The sequence below is a fragment of the Caretta caretta genome, chromosome 11 (assembly GCF_965140235.1).
Source record: "Caretta caretta isolate rCarCar2 chromosome 11, rCarCar1.hap1, whole genome shotgun sequence".
NCBI classification, from domain to species: Eukaryota; Metazoa; Chordata; order Testudines; family Cheloniidae; genus Caretta; species Caretta caretta.
The window spans coordinates 71649622-71670706 of NC_134216.1; the positions used below are offsets into that span (position 1 = coordinate 71649622).

The 21085-nt window shown below is 38.7% G+C and overlaps 1 protein-coding gene across 8 annotated transcripts in view; it reads right to left on the reverse strand.

The window, feature by feature from the left end:
- AGAP1 (ArfGAP with GTPase domain, ankyrin repeat and PH domain 1) overlaps nucleotides 1-21085 on the reverse strand; it is a 707317-nt gene that overhangs the window by 391874 nt on the left and 294358 nt on the right. For all 8 annotated transcript variants that reach the window (XM_048870105.2, XM_048870104.2, XM_048870107.2 and 5 more), the window contains 3 exons: nucleotides 16640-16725; nucleotides 10528-10669; nucleotides 4114-4248 (listed from right to left, as the gene is read on the reverse strand). In XM_048870105.2, coding sequence (XP_048726062.1) covers nucleotides 4114-4248; nucleotides 10528-10669; nucleotides 16640-16725 — 363 coding nt within the window. The remainder of the gene's footprint in view (nucleotides 1-4113; nucleotides 4249-10527; nucleotides 10670-16639; nucleotides 16726-21085) is intronic.

The window sequence follows — 21085 nt, forward strand, 5'->3', positions numbered from 1 at the left end:
TTTTAATTAAATAGAATTTTAAAATTGTAACTGGGCTATGAAAATGTCTGCATATCTATTCTGGATCAGAGCTTAATCTTGTTGCTACAATATGTCTTCACTCATCCCATTCTCTCATTGTTTAGTTTTTTTCCTATAAATGCTCATCACAGGAGGTCCCTAAAATTAGAATTCAAGCAAGGGATAATGAATTCCTGTTTTGTAAAGTGCCTGAACAAACAGTAACTACCACCACCACCCCTCCCCTACTACTAATAATACGTAAAGTGGCCTGGGTGAGGAATGATGGAGGGCTGGGAGTCCACTACGTCCTTGGTTCTAATCCTGGTTATGTCACTTACTTGCCATGCTGCCTTGGACAAGTCACTTCAAGATCTGATATGGTAAAGTAGTTCAGCACATGCTTAATTTTAAGCATGTGAACCACTGTACTCAAGTCAATGCAATGCTTAAAGTTAGGTGGGTGTTTAAGTAACTTGTAGGATTGGGGCCTCAGACTCTTCATACATAAAATGAGGATAATTATTCTTACCTCCATCTATTTCAGTATCACCAGTGGGAAGCACAGGAGAGGAGGGATAACAACTGAATGCCTCTACAGAGATTCGACCATACAAAGTGCTATATAAAAGCTAATAAAACATTAACACAGCATGTTCAAAACAGCTACAAGAAGCTAAAATGTTCCATATCTGCCCTCTCTCCACCAAAAATCTTTTACAGTGGGCAACCTTGCAGCTGTTTTAGCGCATTAGTAGTGACACATTGTGGGCACCCTCAGTAAATTAGCTCAGAAGTATACATACAAAATTAAAGAGTCCTTAACTCCACCTGCCATCAAGTACAGAAATTAAAATAGAACACAGTATATTTTAAATACAGGACCTTTCAAAAATGGTTGATTTTCCCTTACCTATTAAATATGGCTTCACAAAAGATTTTTTGTTCTTCAGCCAAAAAGTAAGACAGTGACAAAGACACAAAATAATTACATAAGATATTCCTCATTACACACACAGATTTTCTCAGAGCACTAATGGGAATTACTCAGGCATGCTCCTATAAGAATAAAACTCTACCTTTTAAATCGGCTATTTTCCCCCCTCCCATAATCATCGTTACATAAGGCCAAGCACTGACATATGGTACCATAAGACCTTTTCATTTTCAAGAAACTGTAATTTTGTTTCTACAGAATCACTGCATCATTTTGTAAAGACTAAATTGAATCTGGTGTTTCCCACAGCTGTAAATCTCAGATTAAATCATATTTAATCTTGGTAAGTGTTTCCTCGAAGATGTCTGAAATCAGTGAATCAATTGGCCATTGATCAGGATTTGTATTACCTGCCATAAATTTATCTTTTGGCCCAAGGTTGCCTCTTCTTTTATTGAAGAAAATGGCATAATTCTCACGGAGTTCAATGAGAATAGGAGCTGCTGTCCTAGTCTGAAAAACACTTCACTTTTTAATGTATAGGCAATTCTATGCCACTCAACATACTGAACATTTAAACAGGTTTCAGAGTAGCAGCTGTGTTAGTCTGTATTCGCAAAAAGAAATACTTGTGTACTTGTGGCACCTTAGAGACTAACAAATTTATTTGAGCATAAGCTTTCATGAGCTACAGCTCACTTCATCGGATGCGTTCTGACATTATAGGAGAAGGCCACAGTATGTAATAACCAGCTCATCCAGTACAGATATGCACAAGAAGTGGAGGAGTTGTATCACTGTATAATTCCACAGGTTCCATCTCTCAAGAGTTCCCTGAGAAATGAGACGGGATGGAATCCCAAAAGTTTTTAGGGTATATGTCATGAAAAATAAACTGCAGCTAATCACAAACAAGAAAATTAAACTTTTATTTTTTGCATGCAAAATTGCAGAAATTTAATCTCTGATACAGGGAATATGAAGAGAATAGAATGGATTTCTCCTTAATACCCTCTCTAAGATCAACATGGGTACACAAAGTATATTAGCTTAATTGTTAAGAATAAAAATAACCTCTCTATTTAGAATTTAAACCAAGAGCAATTTATTCGGTACTTCTACTCACAGAATGTCCATTTGGTCTATCTTTCCTCACTTCTTTTGCATGTACACCACTTACCACGAAAAATGGCGTATACTGTAGACTAGCATATGTAGTGTCCACACCCGCGTAGCCACCCTAGCAGAGGTATAAATAGCAGTGTAGCCAGTGAGGAGCGGCTTAGGCAAGTGAAGACGCTGGAAAGGTGTGGGTATGTATGTCCTAGCTCAAGCAGTGTCTTCCTATCAACACTGTTATTTTTAGCAGTGTAGTGTGCTGCTGCCTCCCCACTGATGGAGCCTTTCTCCACCGCAGAGGAAGGCTCTGGCACTGGGGAGATGATGGAGAAAGACTCGGGCAGCTCCCCGCTGCTGGAGCCCTGCCTCACCACAGGGAAACACTCTTGCACTGGGAAAAGGCTCTGACACGCGTAGCAACACACCGTAGCGTGGACTCAGCCTGCTTTTCACTGCAGCATGTAGCTACACATATATTACATGCCATCAGAAGTGGCGTGTAGTGTAGTCATAGCCTTAGACACTTACTGATGAGATGGGATCTCAGGGAACTATGGTTCTTAGAAGAGAAAACCCAGGGACTGGAACATGGCAGAGATAAGGAACTTCAGGAAATAGATTTAACTAATTAAAAATTTTTCTTTAAAAATTAGAATAATTTCTGTAGTGGCCAGTTTACAGTTGGGGATAAAGTAATGTATTGATTAGTACAGTGGAAGATAGGAGATGCCTCAAATACACACAGTATGTGGAACTACCACTAGAGGGAGCACAGAGACTTGTTTCATACACAGAAGACATTTAGGAACTGCATATTTCTTTTCCATTTTTTGTTTTGTTTTGTTTATTTAGCCATTGTGTTTTACCCTCAGGTACACAATGGAGCTTTTTCCAGGAGTAACCGTCCAAATTAACAATTGTCAGTCAAGTTACATATTTAGTGTTTTTCTTCCATGCTGTATTTATGATTTGGAACATCTTCTCACACTAGTCCATAAAGTCACTACTCCCTATCTTTTAAATCCCTCCCTAAGGCCTGGTCTACACTGGGGAGGGGGGGGGGGGGGCAGGGAATCGATCTAAGTTACGCAACTTCAGTCAATGTACTTAGACCTATTCACCGTGGTGTCTTCACTACGGTCAGTCGACTGCTGCCGCTGCCCCGTTGACTCTACCTGCGCCTCTCACAGCGCTGGAGTAGAGGAGTCAACGGGAGAGCGCTTGGGGGTTCATAGAATCATAGAATCTCAGGGTTGGAAGGGACCTCAGGAGGTCATCTAGTCCAACCCCCTGCTCAAAGCAGGACCCAATCCCCAATTAAATCATCCCAGCCAGGGCTTTGTCAAGCCTGACCTTAAAAGCTTCTAAGGAAGGAGATTCTACCTCCTCCCTAGGTAACGTTGTTCTATTGTGTCCAGACTAGATGCTATAAATCGACCCCCGCTGGATCGATTGCTGCCCGCCAATCGGACAGGTAGTATAGACATACCGCTAAGACTCAATTCTATTCTGATGGCTAGGTGAAATTGCCAACTGATAACTGTTATGTGGATGCCATGAGAGAATTTTAATACCGATCTTATGCATTTTATTTATCTCATCAGATTTCATATTCTACTCTCCCCTAATTTTTAAAACTGTGTTTAGTTATATCTTTATTATATATGTCTATTAAGTCGGAGTAATAACATAAAAGATTTCCCACAGTCACACAACTTCAGTCTGTTATATAGTATACCTGCATGAAGACATTTCTTAAGTAGATATAAATATGATCTGCATAAACAACAAATGTATTCATGATATTATGCTTTTAATGTATTGTTTCTTTCCAACCAGGAAGGGACTGAACCCAGCAACTGGAGTACAGAAGGCTGTATGTGTGTGCACAGTGCTGAGCAATTCCCAACTGGGACTCTAGGTGCTACCAAAATAAAAGATCCCAACCAGGATTAAATCCTCTGAACTATATAGCAGGCACTGGTTGTTAATCTGGAGAACACTTTGGTTACAGTATGCTATGAGATACAGAGTAGGAAAAAAAAATCCATCTTTACCATCTTGGAAGACCCTTTCCACATTCAGCCCGTAAGTAGCACAGGTTTCATAGTAAGTGCATCTCTTCAAATCATTCGACAGCTTTCTTGCTCTGGCATCATCAATAACACGTGGATTATTAGAGTTTATAGCATCTATAATAACAGCATGCAGAGGGGGGAAAAAAGCAACAGCATTAGCAGTTTTATCCTGATAACAAATCCTGTATTCAACAGCAGCAGTTTATATTTAGAAAACACCCTATGCCTACAGAGCCTAAAAGGTGCTTAAATGTAATCCTAAAAACAAACCCACACAAAAAACTTCATAAAGAGACTAAAGGTTGCACAGATAAGCAAAAAAGCCAGGTACTGTCAATTTAAGATTACATAACAGTAACTTTCCCTTTTTGCATATAAATACACATCCAACACAAACTGCTTTTTATATAAATTCTCTACCTTTTAAGACATGTAAATTTCATAATTTTTCCTCTGCACCCATATACTATACATTTAAAGGGACGTTTCCTCTAGTAATATTCCACAATAAAATGATTGTTCAGAGGTGCATCTTGGACTCTTCTCAGGAAACACAAGGAAGTAAGAGTCCTATTATGAGCATTACTTTTTTCAGTGATTTCTACTATATTGTACTTCTAATTGTGACCTAACAAGCTGTCTTAATAAAGTCAAGTATTACTTCACCAGAGAACTGGCTATACTTTAAAATACCATTTAACTCTGTAATGAGTGAAAATTTTGTTTCCAAAGTTCATAGTTCTAACTACTGATCTTCCAGTCACTGATACAATTCTAACTAGAAAATAAATTGAAACTTTCCCCCCTAAGTTACCATAAAAATGCATATAAGGCTACCAGGTGGAATATATTTAGAGTAAGATATATTAACAAAATACAATCAATATTGCTGTAGTCCTTTAAGGAAGCAAATTACTTTTAGATCCCTTATTAACGCCAGCACATTGACTAATAATATGCTAAGTATGATGTAAAAATGACTTTCATGGACAGTCTGATATACGGAGTAGTAGGATATAGGGACGGGGAAGTGATGATACACCTACTACCGTAATGCATAAGCACACTTCTTCACTTGAGTGTTTAACCACCAATATTAATGGCCTCTTCATGTAGTATTGTTGGATAGTGTTGTCTGTTTATTTTTAAGAAATAAAAAGATGGAAAAAATAAAAATTAAGGCTTGGCTAAGGGCCAAAGGCAACAGAACTCTTCCGGGTTCCAAAATGTATAATGTAAATTCCATAATTCAACTCTCTCACCACAGTCCTTGCAGACATTACAAGGGTCACAGGAGTTCTTCCCTCTGTATAGATTCTGCAATAACCTTGGTTCACCCCTACACATCCCACAAACTATGCATTAAGTTTAGTTTACATTTAGCTTACCTGAGTATATATCCCTAGCCAGCCTGCCTAGGTATAAGTGGCAGTTAGGAGACCTCACTCGCACACTTCACACGTCGGCCAGTTCCCTTTTCTTGACCACTACACATACAATATACAGCAGCCCTTCTTACAATCACTGCAACTTGAAATAGTCCTCGGAAGCCTTTGCACAGGTCTGGGCATAGGTGAATGGCCCCGTTTACTACAAAATTAAAAGAACGAGGAGTACCTGTGGCACCTTAGAGACTAACAAATGTATTTGAACATAAGCTTTCGTGGGCTAAAATGCACTTCATCGGTTGCATGCAGTGGAAAATAGAGAAGGAAGATATATATATACACACACACAGAACATGAAAACATGGGTGTTGCCATACACACTATAACGAGAGTGATCAGTTAAGGTGAGCTATTATCGGCAGGAGAAAAACAATACAAAACCTTTTGTAGTGATAATCAGGATGGCCCATTTCCAACAGTTGACAAGAAGGTGTGAGTAACAGTAGGGGGAGGAAAAATAAGGGGAAATAGTTTTCTTTTGTGTAATGACCCATCCACTCCCAGTCTTTATACAAGCCTAATTTAATGGTGTCCAGTTTGCACATTAATTCCAATTCAGCAGTTTCTCGTTGAAGTCTGGTTTTGAAGGTTTTTTGTTGTAGTGTTGCGACTTTTAGGTCTGTAATCGAGTGACCAGAGAGAGTGAAGTTGCTCCTTCTGATAAGAGCTCACCTTAACTGATCACTCTCGTTATAGTGGATATGGCAACACCCATTTTTTCATGTTCTCTGTGTGTGTGTATATATATACACACACACACATATATATCTTCCTTCTGTATTTTCCACTGCATGATCCGATGAAGTGGGTTTTAGCCCACGAAAGCTCATGCTCAAATAAATGTGTTAGTCTCTAAGGTGCCACAAGTACTCCTCGTTCTTTTTGCTGATATAGACTAGCACGGCTACCACTCTGAAACCTGCAAAATTAAAGTGGCTATGCATACATGCACTGCCCATCTTTCCTTAGGTTTACACTTAGGGCCTGATCCAAAGCCCATTCAAGTCAATGGATTTGGATTACACCGTTAATGAGCAAACACACCTTCTGAACATGCTCAAAATGCCATTTTAAAGGCCAAAGAAATCAAACCCATTTTCTGATGCAATAAGGCATGCAGTACTCCTCAGTGAGGACTATTCTCCATACAAATCTCAATACTAAAATGTCAGGCATTTTAGCTGTAGGGCTGATCTGAACAGGTTGCAAGAATTATTTTATGCTAGGAAGAAGATTATTAGTTTCCCTCTCTTTGTGTTCAAAAAAACTGAACCATTTTTGCTCTAACACGTATGGGCAGCGATCATTTCTGGAAAATTTCATCCACAGAAGATCAAAATGTCAGTAATGAGCAACTGAAAACTGTTATGTAACCTTCAAGATAGTGGGTTGCAATCAATGTCCTATTGTAACATAGTATATGCCTAACTGATTACATTTCCAGAAGGAAATGTTAACTGAAGTAGTTGATGGTATCTGAGGAAACATCTAAGAATTCAAGAGTAATCACATTAAAATCTTTGGAGTAAAGAAACGGATGTCATGGAGAAATGAATTTCACACCTTAGGACCCAACACATGACACTGACTTAAAACAGGATAGTGGTATTCCTAAATAGCAGCTGATTGTAGATACCCATTGATGCTCCCACAGGACCAAGAAAGAAATAGACTTTATCAACACCCTTGAATATAAACAATTAACATAATTAGAAAAAGTCATTAAGAGGATCAACACTTGATTGCTCATAGCCATCGTAATATACAAACTATTACTGATGTTAATCTTTCAGCTTCAAGGATCGGAAACCACAGTGCTGCTATAGTATGATCCTCATAATAAACCATCACCTATGTGTCAAGATTTCCCAATATTCTGAAGCGATATGATTGTACTCACATTGTCACCTTGTTCAGCTCTCAGAACTCTGAGAAATGCCAACTGACTAGGAAAGTGGTTAGTTTAGTCCTGAAAAAAACTCCACTACAACAGAGTGTTTTACATTGCAGTTCTCACCTGTACCACTTACAAACTGACATTGTGTGAAACTACACAGATTTTAAATATCACCTCTTCCTCACGAGCTATATGGCCCCAATTCAGGAAAGCGCACATGCTTAAGTCCCATTAATTTAATTGACTATTCACATTCTTAAAAGTTAAGTATATATTTAAGTGTTTTGCTAAATGAATGTCTATATTACCTTTATATTCATATGAAAAAAGAATCCAGCACATTCTGGATATAATCAGCTGCTATTTAGGAATACATATAAATAAAACCTATATTTTTATACATACATTTGTGAATTCTGCATACTAAGCTATCACCTTCATGATGATCCTCATTCATTTCACAGTGGGGAGATGTAGTTATTCCACACAGGAAATGAGAAGATCTGAAGAGAGGATTTAGTGAGTGCAGAAAATTGAAAGGAATAAAGTAAAGGGTTTTTTAAAGAGTTTATTCATGGAACAATTGACAGAGCAACGAGACCCAATCATAATGTATGTATTGTTTGAAACTACAGTTTACTTTAATACGGTTTTTAGCATTAGCGTACCCACCAGTCAGGGTATTATAAGGACTAATTAATATTGTAAAATACTTCAAAGATGTATAGCACTAAAACCCATTACAAATCAGACCGACACACACAATGATAAAATTTTCCTATTTCCCATGGCAGCTTATAGTAACAATGCAAAGAACTACAGCATCACAAACGTGATCAGAAAATGTACCTAAGATTCAGCTACAATTTATTTAGTAGAAACCAATGAGGTTCCCATAAGATAAAATCTCATATGGACTTGAATATAAATTGCCATTACTGTGAATCAATACTACACTTGGCATTCCTGTCTGAAGTATCAGAGTAGTAGCCGTGTTAGTCTGTATCCACAAAAAGAAAAGGAGGACTTGTGGCACCTTAGAGGCTAACAAATTTATTTGAGCATAAGCTTTCGAGAGCTGTAGCTTATGCTCAAATAAATTTGTTAGTCTCTAAGGTGCCACAAGTCCTCCTTTTCTTTTTGTCTGAAGTATATTACTTAGGTTAAAGTTTCAAAAATTTTAAATCTTATCTGTGATGTAAGGTACCAACTGAAGCATATTGGTTTTTATACAGCTATCTATTACGTGACAGCTAAAAGGTAAAAACAAACATGTCTGCTTGGAAGCAAGTCTAAGGATTTTTCTTTGTAAAACCAGCAGAGGGTGCTGAAGGCATGTGGACAATAAATGCATCTAAAATTAGCAGCATCACTTAAATATCTTTTTTTTTGGTTTCAAATGATATTTTGTTGTCAAAATCTGGACCTCAATTTCACCTGGAGATGGGGGAGAAAATATTTCCCTCTATTTTTCACCTCCATATTCACAATGGGGAGAGGATTCACCTTTGGTTGCAGGAGCAGCGGGGGGCAGACACTAGCATTTTAGGGAGATCATTCAGAGATCATTTCACAACCAGTCTAATAGCTATGATTAGTGGATCAGTAGCAGAAACCAGTCAGATATAATCGCCACCATAACATTAAAAAGGACAGTGTCACCTTGATGTGTAGCTAAGAATGATGCCTTGTATTACCCTTGGTTCCTGCCTCTCTATCTCCCAGCCCTGCTATCATTAAAATTCTCCCCTTCTCTTCTGTGGCGCTCTGGGAAAAAGACCTATACAAAACTTCCAACACTGACCACATCACTGAAAGGGAAAACACTGAAAATGGCACACAAAGCAAAGAAATCCTGAACAAATATCTTTCCCCTCCAACCTTTCTCTTACAGTAGCTATCTTAGGTGTTAACACATTGTGAAATTTTTAAGTTGACAGTGTCCCTTTAAGCAATTCACTTCCCTTTTTGACTGCAGCTTCTTCTGTTCACCCTAGGATTTTTTTGTATCATCTACTTCTCCCTTTTATCTGTCACCTGCTTCTGCCTCATTACTATTCTTTCCCCTCTATGTTCCCCCTACTTCCCAGGCTTCACAATGAGCAGCTTTGGTTTCAGAGTTTGCAATCAGGCATTGGGCGGTCAAGCCACTCCCTGTCCCCAGGCATTGTCTTAACTGGCAAAAAGACAAAGTGAGGAAGCAATGAAGCCCTAGATCAGCATTAAACCATCCCCAACTTTTCACATTGCTGCAGGCTAGAGGGGAAGGGGAGTCTGAAACCACAGCTGAAAACACTGAGGAGGAGGGAGAGGGGGAATAAGTAGCTACTTTTCATGAGAGGATCTGAAATTGCACCCACCTTCAGAGCTCGCCTGTCCTGTGATAGCCTAAGGCTATTGCTGTTCTAGCACTGTTGCTGCAGGATAGCTTTTTCCTAAATGGGGTGAAGTATTATTGTGGGGTTTCTTTTTAAGTGACACAAAATGCAAGTGACTGTGCAGCAAATCTAAAATAATGAGGATTGAGGTCTGGCCTGCAAATGGCAACCTTCATTTTTTATAAATATTTATAGCAGAATGATTGACAAGTGTTATTGTCTCCTGTTTTGTTTGTGATTTAAGGGCAATAAACGACTGGTCTATTCTGGATCTTTAAGCAATTTGAGTCCCATCTTAATTTAGGTCATGATCCTGCAAACACTTATGCATGTACTCAACTCAGAGCATGAAAACAGTCTCGTTGATGGAACAACAAGCAGACATTATTGGTCAGAGTTACGAACACTTTAAACTACCCCCGAGGTTCAGGACAGCCATTTTCTGCTAACATCTGGAATGTACTGCATTTTCAGTTATGCCCCAAAAAGGTTGGTATGAAAGGAAATAGATCAAGTTAAGTATGTTTGTCTTTAAAAAAAAGTTCCAATACAAAACTGTCACTTTAAAGACACTTTCAGACAGGTAATCAGCCAAAGATAACAGAATATGAAGACAGCAACTAGAATACCGGTATCTTCTTAGAGATGTTATAACCAAGACTGCACTTACCTTGGGTTCCCACTAGTACCATTGGGATTTCACTAGTGTTACGATAGTTAGCCATACGACTGTAGTAGTGGTAAACTGTCTGGAAGCTTATTTCATCTTCTAAGCTGAAGACAAATATAACAGCATCGACCCACATGGCAAACTACAGAGGAAAAAAAAGGAGGAGGGGAGAGAGATTCAGTGGGAAAGCAGTGAGCAGCAGTCAATAAAATTAGCGGGATTATCCTGTGCTGAAGGGAGGGGAGAAAGAATGCTGCATTCGGGAAATATAACCATTAACACTATTAACTCAACTTGCTTTTTAATTTTACAGGGAGTTTGGGGCATATGAAGGTAAGGGTTTAATACACGTATTATAATATTGGCTTGAATCAGGCAGAATCTGGGGGACAAAATGTATGCTATTAATTCTAGGTATATTTTAAGTAGTAACCGGTTTTTGTTACATAGAAAAATTGGGAATGAAATGAGCTTGCCTTTGCACTTGTGAACAACAGGAATATTTTAAAACAGGTATCTAGAAATGAAAGGTTAGTTCAAAAACCTATTACGTTACTTTCCGTTCATCCCTTAATATATGTATTTTGATTTCTTAACTAGCATCAGCATTGACATTCAAACCACAACACTACATTCAAGGGTTTACAACTTTACCCACTAAATTTCAGATCTGAGCAAAATCTCAAATATTGCTTGCATTTCTTTTATATTCTAAAACTCAAATTTTAAGATATCTGAATTTGCAAATGCCATAATTATAGAAGTTTAAGGAAAATGATTATGCCTTAGGTTTTGTAGTGGGAAAGGGAACTGGTTTTCCCTGGTGTCATAAATCCACTGAAGGAGAGGCACTTCTGTGCCCAGGTAAGGCTTAAAACAACCATATCTGTAGGGAAAATTTCAGATCACAAGTACTAGTTAGAAATATTAAAAGAAACTAACATGGCAGCAATTCATCTTGGTTAGAGAGTGCCAGAGAATTTCTTAAGCTAATAAATAGCATGTGTTATAATTGTGTCCATTCCAAGACTAAAGTTTCCATCAATAATACAAAGCTAACCAGCTGCAACCTAAAATAAGACACATTATCTCTTCATATTTATTAGTCATATTACTATCATACATACAGAACCAATCTAGCCAGGGCCCCACTGTACAAATACATAGCAAAAGGTAGATGCTGCTGCAAAGAGAAGACTAGGCAAATAAATAACATCACCTACTTCTTATCTAGCACTTTTCATCAGTAGATCTCAAAGCTCTTTACAAAGCGGGTCAACATCACGATCACCATTTTACAGATGGGGAAATGGAGGCACAGAGGCGAGGTGACTCACCTAAGGTCATCAAGTGTCTGAGCGAGAATAGTACATGAGTTTCCTAATCTCCACTCCAATGCTCTATCCACTCGACAACACTGCCTCTATGCTCTCCATAATTAGCGTATTTTATGTTTAGATATATGTGTTATGCATTATTGTTCTCCTGGGTTTATGCCCATTGTTACTTCAGTATTTCTAAGTCTCACAATTTTAAGTTTGCAATGCTTCACATTTTTTAAAAGCATCAGTTCCTAGGATCATGTGATTATCCCTGTTTACACTGAAAATTTCCTAGCTTTTATGGTTGTGTGTGTGTGTGCGGGGGGGGGGGGTTTGAAAACATGAACCCTCAAGGCTCAACGCTCAGAAAGAAAATACGAATCCACAGGCTATTTTTGGGGTGTGTGTTTTATTTCTATTAAAAGAATTTATACACATTAAATGATCATGAACCATTTGAACACTTCAACACACCTGGATGTCTTTTCACTTAGGATCATAGAATCACAGAATATCAGGGTTGGAAGGGATCTCAGGAGGTCATCTAGTCCAACCCCCTGCTCAAAGCAGGACCAATCCCCAACTAAATCATCCCAGCCAGGGCTTTGTCAAGCCTGACCTTAAAAATATCTAAGGAAGGAGATTCCACCACCTCCCTAGGTAATGCATTCCAGTGCTTCACCACCCTCCTAGTGAAAAAGTTTTTCCTAATAAACCTCCCACACTGCAACTTGAGACCATTACTCCTTGTTCTGTCATCAGCTACCAATGAGAACAGTCTAGAGCCATCCTCTTTGGAACCCCCTTTCAGGTAGTTGAAAGCAGCTATCAAATCCCCCCTCATTCTTCTCTTCCGCAGACTAAACAATCCCAGTTCCCTCAGCCTCTCCTCATAAGTCATGTGTTACAGTCCCCTAATCATTTTTGTTGCCCTCCGCTGGACTCTTTCCAATTTTTCCACATCCTTCAAGGTGTAAGAACAGCAAAAACTAATCTTTGCAGTTCTCAAGACAGATACTTAATAAGCCAACCCCCTACAATGTATTGCCAATGCTGTATTGTGCTAATACACAATATATGGCAGCAAATGTTCAACGCTGTCAATGTGTGCGAGCTGAACTGTTGTCAGAACTGGAAGCCTAATGAAAAGCATGAGAGAGGTACAAAAACTGTGGAGGAAGTCTAGCTGGTGGATTTTAATGTATAATTAATCTCATACCATGGAATCAACTGTATTCTGCCTAGAATTCTTGCTTGCAGCGCTGATATTCTTAAAGAATAATTTATGAGATGAATGGTTTCTGTAGAATGTATTAAAATTTATTGAAACCAGTGTACAATGATGGAAAGGTATTCCATCTATTAATGGTTATGAGATACACCAAAGGAGGCTATTTATAAAATAGCTCTCTTGGGTAACTTTTTTTTCTGTGTGTGTGTGTGTGTGTGTGTCTAAAGAGAGAGAAATAATTTACACACCATCTTAAGTAATTTAATGTTATGAAGGTGCCATGTTAACAGCCCCAGAAACTGAACTCTTTGAAAAACAGCACAGGCAATGGCAAATTCAAGCTTCCCTTTCATTTCCTCACTAATGTGCTTCAAATCCCACTGTGGCAGAGAACAGTTCTCTGGGCAGAGAGGACAGTACAATTTCATATGCATTCAGTGTCTTGAATGGCACCAAAGGCATCCATTTTTATTTTTTTAATTAAGGTGAACACTTGTTCAAATGAGGCCAAAAATCACACTAGTAACCTAGAAACTGTATCCCAGAGCAACTATCATGAGCCATCCAAATCCCTCCTAACTGTTGTGTTTTATCATAGGAGACTTGAACAGTTTTGTGGTAGGTCAGGAACAACTAAAATCATGGCTGGCGAGCTATGGAAATGGCGATTTATTCATTATTGGTATGCTTTAAAAAGGATGAGGATGACATTTCACTCGGATTTTATCCTCAAAAATGAGCTATTTTTAAAATTGTTTATGTATTAACTTGGCACAGAAAAAATGCAAAGCAAAAAACAGTAATTGTCCTTTACTACACCTTTATCATGGATTTTCATACTTTTGTTTAGTCTACAATATAAACCTTCATTTTTCAGGGCATAAGTCAAACTCCAAATCGAGGGGTTAGAAAAGAAAGTTCTCTGTAGGCAATTTAATCTATAATTGCCAGCTTCAGGGTTTTTCACCTTCATCTGAAGCTTCTTGTATTAGACAACTAATTGGGAACACCAATTCCCAAACTCCAAGTTCCCTTTTCTGCGAGAGGACTGGAATGGTGACATCACAATAAGCTGAAACATGAGCAGTAGTTGGCACTTAAGAAAGAAGAGAATGTCTAGGCACTTCTAAGATTCACTTCAACTGCGGTAGTGGCTTCCAACCTATTTACCATTCTGGGCTCCATATGCACCCCACATGGTGTTATGTGGGCCGCATCCAATACTACCCGTATGGCCCTGAGGATGTCACACGGGCTGCAGCTTGCCTGTGGGCCGGAGGTTAAGACCCACTGAACTGAGGACTGGGAAGGCTGCTGCACAGGTTTCTGCCTATTGTGAAGTCACATCCCTTTTATTCCTCCATTTAAAAAAATATTCCTAACAAAAACAAAATAGAAAAACCCTTTAAAACCCAAAACTTTATCAGGCCATCACTGTGAATCAAAGGAAAAGAGAAGGTTACAAACAATATTTTCCTTCAGATGTTCCACTTCCATCACAGAAATTATCAATATTAATTTGTCCAGAAATAGTATTTGGGTTTATTTTGTGAATTAGATATATGAGAAAATCACAAAAAATTAGATCTTCTCTGTAACAATATTACATGACCAAATTATAATTAAAACAACTTAAGAAGAGAGATTACTTCTGTAGACATATATTTTGTTCCTATAAAACACTGACTGGCAAACAGGAAGAAAATATACATTCTGATACGTATTATGACTTTTATGAAATGCTTTGTTGGACACAAATTCTGATAATTTCAATTTAATATTTGGTATTTATCTGTCAAATAATAGTTTTGTAGCAGCACTAGATACAATGAAAACACTGCTTTGGGTGCCATGTCCTAAATTCTGCATCTATAACCACTGTGGGTGTAGTTGTATTAAGTGAACATACTACAAGAAAACAATTTTTTGGTAGATTATAATACACACACACACAATATATATATATATATATATAGCATGTGTATTATAATAAATTTTTATATACACATATAGGCTGTTGTAAACACGTTTCTCAGCCAAGTTATTCACACTGAGTGTTAAGTAGTCTGGCTCTCTCTCTTACCTCAACACAGGTAGGTTTACCTCACAAGATCCCAGTTGAATTAAGTAAGCCTGCCTTTTGTTTGTAATTTCCCTTAAGGGCTTCTCCTCTAAGTCTCCTTCATTCCTCTGCCTAACCTCTTGTCTTCTCCTTTGTCTAAACTTCTTCCACAATGCTTTAATCCTCCCATGGCTAATGGGCAATAGTGGGGCATTGAAACAGAAGATGCTGATGTTGCTTGCAACACTACATTCAGCTCTTTGGCAGCAGAGCAGCTCAGCAGCTCCTGCTGCTTATTCTTTGAAGCTGCTCCATCACGAACAGCTGAGGGCAGTGAGGCCAGTAGATTGTATTTAGCAACCCTGCTAATAACCAGGTAAGGGGAGGCAGAGGGTGATCCAGACACACAGCCCCAGACAAACAGACTGTAGCCAGAGTTTCACCATATGTACTAATGCCCATATGAGCATATGCTGACAAAAAATTTTAATGGTTTCAACTTGTATCATCCCAGAGTATGGGAACCAGAGAAAAATGACCATCTGTGTCCTCTTCAGAGTTATCAAAATCCTGTGTGCAGTAGAACAGCCTTCTACAGGACAAAAGAAGTTAAATAAACGTTCAGTAACCAAATAGGAAATGCATAAGATTACAATGGTGCCCTATTAAGGCCTGGAGAGCTATAGACAGCCTCACAAGGAAGAAGCAGTAGAGATGAGGCAGAATGAGGAAGAAGGACAAAGATTTAAAAGCAGACACTGCTAACACATTTCAGTGTGAGTACATCTGCTATGATAATATTATGAAAGGACTTCATCACATACTTCAATCAATTCCTTTTATATGAACGTTTAATAAAAATGTAATGTAGTGTAGTCACCTGGTCAGTGAATCAGCTTTGTAGCCCTGAATTGTGCATGATAAGTCCACATGTTCTATGTTCCTCCAGTTTATCAGAGTGAAATTTACAACTTAAACCATTTTGTAAGTACCAAAGAACCAATTTTCAACTGAGGATGTTTAGTATTGCCCCAGAGACCATCGCTATTGATTAATTATATGTAATTTTAAAATACAAAGATGACTTTACACATTCAAGCATATGGAAATTCTCCCCCAAAAAGGTAGATTTAAATGACATCTCCATTTTCATCAGGCTGTTGGAAAAGGTGGGGCAATGAGCCAGCTTTGCTTTCAGGTTAGGTGACCTGAGCAGATTGCGATATAGCTTGTTCACATCAGGAGTAATATATTCTGCTGCCTTCATAGGAGGGCAATCAGTGCATTCTGTTTTGAGTTACGTGAGCAAGTTTTAATCCATCACATTTATATTCTTAAAGACATTTAAAAACTTCCTATGAAAACATCAAGTTTTCTCAACCTACTGACTTAATTCTTTGCACTTTTTCTTATACCAAGTGAGATATAATTTTATTAAAGTTATTCATTTTCATGATCTATAGTCTAGCCTAATAAAACTCTAAATGCAATACTCACCTGTGCCTCTGGAGGGCCCCCTTCATCTCTAATCAGCAGCAGATAGCTTTGTCCATCAACTACTATCTCCTTCTTGAATCTCCCACCTGTCACACAAAGTAACTCATTACACAAAAGAAAAAGTAAAACACAACAAAGGCTTCACTTGTGGAAAATAATATTTCTAAGACTCTCGCTTAAGCATTATGTATTAATTACAAATGTAGCTCAAATCTATAAAGTTTCATGGATGCAAGACTTATTTAGGAAAGCTAACTCAATTACATATTTTAAGGAGTTATAAGTCTGATTGAGAAGCATATTTCAAGGGCTCTATTACACATGCTGCTTAAGAAAATAAGAGATTGTTAAAAATTTTGATAGCTAGTATATGAAGTAAAGTCATTTTGTCCACAATCCAGATGTGGTTTAAAATAGTAATTTTGGGAAATGCAAGTGTCAACAAAATGGTATTAATCTGAAGTTACATACAATACTGAATTTTCACATTACCTCACATGAGAACTAAAATAATTAAGCTACATACACCCTTTATTTTTCCTCAAGAGAAGCCCAGTTCTTAAAAGTCAACATTTAACATTATGAAAATGGTATTCTCTACTCACAAGTCACAATTAGGGAAAGGGTGCTGAAACACTACACGTTAGACAGAAGAACTACAACGATGGCACTTCCGTGAGATGTACTGAACTATGAAAGAAGTGCTGTACCATTTACTAACAGAATGAATTAGAGACTTATTTTGGGTTAGAGATAAAATGGTAGAAGCTACAAAACCTTCTCTGAAGCAAGAACTATTTCTGGGCTTCAAATACATATTTTGAAAGGAAATGGAGTATTTAATGTTTGTGAAGACCAGGGAACTGGCACTTCAGAAACTGACCTCTTCAACAGCCACAGATTAAATGAGGCATACAGCTGCACTGTAAGTTTCCTCACCACTGCCCTGGTCAATGACATCAAGTCTGACCTGCAGGTGGGATAGGGATTACCCTTCCCTTGGTTGAGAGGTGTTTCAGGCACCATGCTGTTTCTCATGACAGACTCCAGATAATACCAGATTACATTTAGGTTTCTGAGCCTGACTGAGCCTCAACCAAGATTAGCAAATCTGGTCCATTTAAGGCCTTAGGATGGATTTATACTCTGCTCCTAGAAGTGAAAGCATTCTTATCTTACTAAGCCACACAAGACTTCAGCCTCTATGCATAATGCCTTCCAGTTAACCCACATCTGAGTTCAACAGGCAAAGATATGCTAATAGTATAATGTTATTGGTATAAGATGTGTCTAGTTTTTCCTCTTGTATTAGAAGTTAGGCTACTTCCAATTAGAACTCTTCCTCATCTTGTTTTTAACCTAATTTCGCAACTCTACTTTTTCTTCATAAACTTGTCATAGAAGTAAACCTGAAAAATACTTTAGAAAAAATATTTCATATGAAAGTGACCTACTGAAATAAGTGTTCTTACAGAAGAGCATTCACCTCAAGTCTTTTGTGTATCATTCTTCAAACAACAAACAGAAAGGCTAGCATGCAGAAGCCTTTGAAACTTTAACAGAACTCTGAATGGAATTCAGGGAAATGATACAAAATTAAACACTGGCTACTTCAGACTCACCTTTTTCCCTTTCTTGATTGCTACAACTCTATATGAATAGATAATTGCTTGATTTGCTGAGATTACTGAACAGCTTGATTCAGTATTTAAGATAGCTACAACTCTGAGTAAAAGTGGCTAGAACATAGCTTTTTCTTTATACTTCATTACATATAGTTCAGGAGCAGCAGTAAAATTGTGGGAAATACCGATTTGTCTGATCATCACACTGTACAAAACTGGGATCTACTGTAGCTCAGAACAGCTTTTGATTAGCTGGATTGAGCCTCCGGCTCCCAAAATCAAGTCCCAGACAAAAATCCTTTCAAGCCCATCATTAATAGAATTCTAAAAATAAAATTAAATGGATCAAAGAAAGCTGACCATCTTAGATCACCAAGTCTGAATTTCCATTAATTTCATTATTTTCCTTTGAAAAAAATATAATAAAGTTTACCAAAAAAGACCTTATCAGCTTAGTAAAGAATTAATAGAATTCAATATTGTAAATGCTCAATATATACTCCTCTGGGGACATGTAAATTTTTAACCTCTAAACAACTGAATGCCAAGGTCATGTAATTTGATGTAAAGTGAAGATTCTGAACAACTGTTGCAGCAGCCCTCAGTTTTCAGCCTTCCCACCTTTTAACAGTAAATATTTGAACTCTGAACAGGCTAACTGTAAAACAGTTAATGAATACCCATTTTAAGAAAGAGCATCCATCTAACTCATGATCCATAATGTATTCACTCTTGTGGGGGGAAAAAAGTCTTGGGCCACGTAGACCTCAATGCATTTTCACATACTCTCCATAGGTTAAATACAGACAAGAGGAACATAGGCTTACGTAGAGAATTACAACCCAGTAAGTGTGTACAGTAAGTAGGTAGTAAGGAGAACGTGGCTGCAACCACCATAGAGAGAGATTTCACTTATCTGTAAAAGCAGCAGAGAGTCCTGTGGCACCTTATAGACTAACGGACATATTGGAGCATGAGCTTTCGTGGGAAAGTGGGTATTCATGCTCCAATACGTCTGTTAGTCTTTTAGGTGCCACAGGACTCTTTGCCGCTTTTACAGATCCAGACTAACATGGCTACCCCTCTGAAGCTTCACTTATCTGGACTGCCACTTCTCCCTATCATCTCAAGTGGCAGCTACAGTTTACTAGCATTGAACTGGGAGAACCTAATATCCTTAAAGGTGTCTGATACAGCAAAGTTTCATTTTGTGGGAAGCAGAAGAAAAAAATCAACATCTGACAAGGTGATGTACAGGGGTAACCAAAATTACTGACCCTCCGAGCCACATACAACAACCTTCAGAAGTTTGAGAGCCAGGGCGCACCTGCCAGGCTCCACGCCCTGGCAGGCATCTCCTGCAGGGCCGAAGCCTCGAGACACCCCTCCCCGCTAGGTGGAAGTGAGAGGCGACATGTGGTGGTAGCACGTGGGGTCACATGCTCCCCACCCCAGATTTTTGCCAAGGTTTGCTGGCCCCATTCAGTCGCATGGTGCTGCCAGGCCTCCTCCCTGTGCAGCAGCTGCTGGAGCCAACAAGCTGGGAGCTGTGGCCATAGGAAGAGGCAACAGCAAACACCTGAGAGCTGCAGGTAAAGCTACTTCTTTTGCAGCTGCCTCTCCCTGCAGAGCTAAAGCAGCAGCCCCTCCCTGCAGCTCCCAGCTGTTTGCTGCTGCCTCTCCAGGCAGAGGTAACACCTGGGAGCTGCAGAGAGGGGCCACTGAGGATAAAAGGGAGGGTGTGCTTATGGGCGAGAATCAAGCTGTGTGTGTGTAGGGGGCGGGGCGACAAACCTTTAAATTGTGCCTGCCTCCTCCTCCCCCCCCCAGCAGGCACAAGCAGTCTCTGGCAGAAGCCCCGGCCCCATCACAGGGAAGAATCCCTGAGCTCCCCCCCACACACCCCAAGTCTGGTAGATGGAGAATGGAGTGGGGCTCCACAAGCCGCACTAACTGTAAAAGAGACACTTGCAGCTCACGAGCCAGTTTGGCAACCCCTCGGTATGTATAATGTTATCCACAAGTTCTCATTTATTTAACAGGTTGCGTTTTTTTTCTTCCAAAACAACATATGCCATAAACCAAAAGTTGTTTGCAGTGTTCTTGCAGCTGTGTCGGTCCCAGGATACGTGAGAGACAAGCTGGGTGAGGCTATATATTTTATTGGGCCCACTTCTGTTGGTGAAAGAGACAAGCTTTCAAGCTACATAGAGAATTCTTTGGGACCTGAAGAATCTTCACTTTACACAACACTATATTACATTGCCATTCAATTACCTCCAGGACCTGAAGAGCTCCATGTAGCTCAAAAGCTTCTCTTTCACCGACAGAAGTGGATTCAATAAGAGATATTACCTCATCCACCTTGTCTCAGAAACCAAAAGGGCAGTTATTACAATTTTGTTTCTATTACTGCATTCCTACCTTACTTATATAAAATTTGCATCAATTTAATTAAGTAAATCATGCTAGAATGAACTCCAATACAATGAGTCTGGTACCCTGCCTTTAAAGTTGAGTACATTGGTTCCTTGGGAGTTATTTTAATCTTTTATTCCTTATACTTACATGCTAGTGCAACCATTTCCTATATTCCTGGAAAGTACAGTGATAACAAATCTTCAAATCAAAAGATCACATACGAAAAGTTATTGAAGTAATTCTTAGATTTCTCCTAATTTATTTCCAATTTTCATGCCATTTTAAGGCCTCTGTAGTAACTCAAGATACTATGACAACTTGGATTTACATGTGGAAAGATGTAAGAAGGATTTACTTTCCTTGTAACCCTACCTTTCTGAAGTTATCTTGCCTGATTTTC